This window comes from Nanorana parkeri, unplaced genomic scaffold (genome assembly GCF_000935625.1).
Source record: "Nanorana parkeri isolate BGI_ZX_2015 unplaced genomic scaffold, ASM93562v1 scaffold910, whole genome shotgun sequence".
Classification (NCBI taxonomy): Eukaryota; Metazoa; Chordata; class Amphibia; order Anura; family Dicroglossidae; genus Nanorana; species Nanorana parkeri.
Window position 1 is genome coordinate 447,984 of NW_017307178.1, and position 4,932 is coordinate 452,915.

General features: G+C 39.2%; 1 protein-coding gene across 1 annotated transcript in view; it reads left to right on the forward strand.

The window, feature by feature from the left end:
- Positions 1 to 4,255, forward strand: part of CHP1 (calcineurin like EF-hand protein 1) — a 31,042-nt gene extending 26,787 nt beyond the window's left edge. The window contains exons 5-7 of the mRNA XM_018566041.1: positions 35 to 96; positions 1,006 to 1,128; positions 3,996 to 4,255. Coding sequence (XP_018421543.1) covers positions 35 to 96; positions 1,006 to 1,128; positions 3,996 to 4,049 — 239 coding nt within the window. The 3' untranslated portion in view covers positions 4,050 to 4,255. The remainder of the gene's footprint in view (positions 1 to 34; positions 97 to 1,005; positions 1,129 to 3,995) is intronic.
- The last annotated feature ends 677 nt before the right edge of the window (positions 4,256 to 4,932 follow it).

Sequence of the window (4,932 nt, forward strand, 5' to 3'; positions counted from 1 at the left end):
AATTAAATATTAATGTCATGTCTGCATGTTTTAGTTGCTTTTAGATTATATGACCTTGACAAAGATGACAAGATCTCTCGGGATGAGCTTTTACAGGTGAGTCTGCTACTTCAGAGTCCAGGATTTTTACATGGAGTTTATTCGTCTTCTAAAAATATCTGATGCTTAGGAAAGTGCAGTAAAAATGTACATACTTTAGGGTACATCGACATAAATAAAAACCTTGATAGAAGCATTTTTATTCTATTATTATTATTATTATTATGATACAGGATTTAATAGTGCCAATAGTTTGTGCAGCGCTTTACAACATAGGGAAGACATTATTGCAATACAATTCAAGACACAATGGTAAGGAGGGCCTACAATCTAAGAGGTATAAAGAAAGCGCCGGACGCACAAGTTTTTTCCTAGTGCTGTGGCTGGCCAATTATGATGAGAAAGAGTCGGTATAGGTGATCTGACTAATGGACAGGCAGCTACTACATTCCAGAGTGTCCACTGTCTCCTTTGTTTTGTAGAGTCAATTCGTAGGATTGGGAAGTAAAGTGACACACTCCATTTAATAGGCCAGATGCATCTTTATTTAATGTAGGGCTGAGGGTAGGCAATCTCACACACTGGACAAAACTGTATCCAATTTCAAGCAATCACAGTTCTGATACATGTTTGCCATTAGTAAAGCCCCAATGAAGTGTGAGATTTGTATGAGCCCCTGAACATTCGCTATTTCTAGGGCAAATTCCTGGTTGCATAAGCGTCAACCTCTGGACCGCTTTGGGTAATTTTATAGCTTGCAGCACTGAATTAAATTTTTTGCTGGGACATTTTCCCTCTTAGCAGCTGCTCACACTTTAATGCTTTGATCTTCAGGTTCCAAGTCATAACTGTTCTCTTGGTGCACTGCACACCTAGGCTGGGCCAAAGGGTATTCCAGATCTACTAGCACATCGTCCAGGCCACTTAGTGTGTTTTTGCTTAAATTAGCTGTTTTGCTTTTGGAAGGTCCTGCGAATGATGGTTGGAGTGAACATTTCTGATGAGCAGCTTGGAAGCATTGCTGACCGTACTATTCAAGAGGCAGACCAAGATGGAGACTGCGCTATTTCATTTTCAGAGTTTATGAAGGTAAGCGTCTGTTAAATTTTGTAATTCCACAAGTGTTGGGGTATAAGTGTACCACTGCAGTCTACTACTTTAATGTAAAATGTTAAGGACTTTCCATCTATATGTCAATAAAATATATGCAAAGATCAGAATGCTAGTGGGGACATCTTTTCGAGAGCTCCCTAGATGACTCGCATACTAGCTTGTCATGATATTACCAAGTCAAATATGAGTCCTGCTATTGCCAGCTTGATCATAAATGAATCATAAAGTGTAAAGGTGGCCTTGCTGACCAATAATTACCTGAAGGGGTGGGTGCCAGCACGAACATGAGATCCACTTTCTGTTTCCACAATATTGCACCCTGCAATTTAGGGTACACTGTTGATCGCAGCATCATCCCTATGCCAGTTTTTTTTTTGTTCGGCAAGGTACCCCAAGTCAATAGTAAAATATCATATTGTTAGAAAAGTTTGTGAATGTAACTGAAGGGCTCAAGAGTGAACCAGCATGGTAAAAAATCCCTAGGGACAGTTAAATTGCAGCAAGTAAAAAAAAAAAGACAATTTAAAGTGACTCAACTCATGCGTTGCATCTTAAAAATGCATTCAAGTACCTTTTTAACTATTAACAAAAATGTACCTTATTTGTATATCGCTCGTCGCTGGGTGTGTTGGAAAGTAGCCACCGCTCCAAGCCCGCTCCTGTGATGCACTAAAAATCTCAATACAAATTTGTTACCTAAACATAAGACTGTAGTCCATCACGGGAGCGAGCTTGGAGCGGTGGCTACTTTACAACACACCCAGCGACCACAGGGAACAAAAGTAGCCACCCTCCAGAAGAAAGGACAGTGTCAGCATGAATTCAGAGATGATTTGAGGATCTACAGCTGCATAATACACAAATAAGCTAAGTTTTTGTTAATAGTTAAGGTGCTTGAATGCATTTTTAAGGTTTAACTCCTGAGTTTAGTATCACTTTAAGGTTATAGAGATGGTTATAATTTTCCTGGAAAATGTCTGCAATTTTGTTGGGGTGCTGTTGTATAGTACCCTTGGAGTTCCGTAAAGAAGTGATCAGTTTGTTATTGGCTTCCTTCTTCAGTTTGTGGACTAAAAGGGTATGTGCTTTTAACTTTTTTATAATATTTCTGTTTTGAGCAAAGCATGGATCGATTTTTATGTAGAAGGTGCTGTAAGGTTGCTTGCAAGATTATAATTCTGCATAGAATAGATTTAGATGTTTTTTTATGGGCCAGGAGGTGTTCTAGTTCATGAAGTTGCTGTTTTCAGGTGTTCCAATCTTGCCCCACAATCCTCCCCTTTACGAACTTCCAAGAGTTGATTGGTCAGAGACCGATCCAATGTTGGTATCAAAATTTTGAGTCCTAACCCCCTCTAGGTCATTTCTAGTAGTGTCTTCCAAGGAGATCCTCCATTTAACCTCCCAGTGACAACTCCTAATCCTTGTAGGATCAATTTGGAGAATCTGTTGTATAGGAGCATGGCAGACTATGACTATATGTAGGGCAAATGTCTGCAGAAACCATATTCCGAAGCACTGGAGTATCAAAGAATTAATCCATTCTTGTATGAGTACCATGCACAGCAGAATAAAAAATAGTTTCTCAGCGGGGTGAATCATGCGCTAAGAGTATAAGAGGAAGCGCTATAAGTAAGCGACAAAAGTTTGGATAGGGATGTAGTAGTTTGCGGGTAAGTTTGTTAGGAAGGGTAAGGTGGTCAAACGCCACAGAAAGTGGCAAGTTAAAGTATGTGTGATGCCATTTTGAAAGCTTCGCCAAAACTTTCTGTAGAAAATGAAACTGATTTGTTTTTGGGGCGTATATATTCCAGATCGTGAAGAGGTCATCATTCCATGTCCCATTCAGGATTATGTACCATTCCTGTTTATCTAGGAGAATGTTGGTTGGTTTAAAAGGGCAAGTTTTAACAAGTAAAATGGCTACTCCTGCTTTTCTAGAGGACACTGAGGCAGTGTAGACTATAGGGTAATGTTTGAATTAACAAAATGAAAAAGTTCCTGGAATCCTAGTGAGACACCTGAAGGAATAGTATACCTGGAGAATTTAAATTTCCGAAGGCCAGATTGTGTTTTAGTTTTGTAATTAAGCCCTTTTACTTTAAGAGGTATCAATATATAATTGGATATGTCAGCCATGTGTAGATAAAAGTAAAAAACCTGTCAAAATGGGGCACATCAGAAGACAGAATTCCTACCTCCCTTCCCATGGGGGGGAAGGGGTACATTTACTCTAGCTGTGTTGCCGACACCATCAAGAGGAGGATCACAGAAGAGTCAGGAGTGGTTGGAGATGTTTTCGTTGTAGAGCAACCCAGGATAAGTCTGGATAGGCATGGAGGGAGCAAATATTGCATGCCATCTGTAGACATTCCTTATTGACGGTATAATAGTATCTACAAATCTTCTCTAACACGTTGATGTTGATCCTCTCAGGCAGGGGGCTTAATGGGCTATATCATGGGCTATTTTTTTTTTCCTACTTTTTTAGTACAGGGTTTGGCCAGATTGTTAAAGTTGGATTGCAAGCCTTTGATTCTCAAGTAACACTTTCATTTTTCCCTCATACTGAACTCACAACAGCTACATATTTTATAATGTCCAACATATATCCGGTGTAACATAATACACTGTGGTGTAACATAATACACTGTGGAGCCTATACCACATGGAGGGTCATGTGCATTACATGCAACTTTCAAAAACTTTGAACCTGTTGTAATTTGATTTCTTAAGTCAAGTGAACTAGCAATAATGTCTGATGTCCAGCACAGAGACTACCACCAAATAACTCCTCAAAGAGTGTCTGTCTGTAATGGGGTTTTTCTTTGTTTATTTTCCAGGTTCTAGAGAAGGTAGATGTTGAACAGAAAATGAGCATCCGGTTCCTTCACTGACCACTTAAGATGGAATTGCAGCTCTAGAAAATGTATCATAAACTATAGAACAGCGTGTGCTTTACATCTCAGTGACCTTTCGAAGACACCAACCCAAACAAAGAATGCATGTATCACACTACTGCGGATAACTTGTAGATGTATTTATATTTCCAGTCTGATAGAATATTCCTGTTGGATACTAAAATGTAACATTTTGATCCTGTTTCACAACTATAACTGATCTATATAGCATTATAGTGCATATATTTTACTAATGAAATTATTGCTGAGATTAGTGTCATGCTAGACATGCATGGCTTGAGTTTTGGCCGATTTTTTTTTTTTTTTTTTTCTGACAAATCCAGAAGAAATTCAAGCCATTGGTGGCCCTGTCTATATCACCTGGCTCTACAAACTGAGGAGTGGAAAATTACTCAGCCAATTAGTGACTGGATCTAAGCAGATGCAGTCCTTGTTCGTGTATTGAGGCATTCACAGGTACCGGCTGTCTGAGTACAATAGCCGGCAGGGCAGATTCCCCCATCCATGATGCTTAGTGTGGATGTGGAAATCCAGTCATTTTCTCCAGGCTGAACAAGAAAAATCTAAACCTATATAGGTAGCTTCAGACCATTCTTTTGCCATGTCTGGGAATGCATGTTGTAATTTAGTGCAGCAGGCTGCTTTCATATTTGAGTTATGTAATTTGAAATGTGAGTAAAAGCAGTAAACAGTCTAAAGAAAAACTGCATAGCAGAAATTGGGAGTGTTTAATTAGTAAAGAAAGAATCTGACCGCACTCCGTTCCACGCTGAATCCGATTATTGCAAATATATGTACATATGTATTAAGACATTTTGGGTTAGTATAAAACTGATTTTTTAAACTGGGGGGGGGGGGG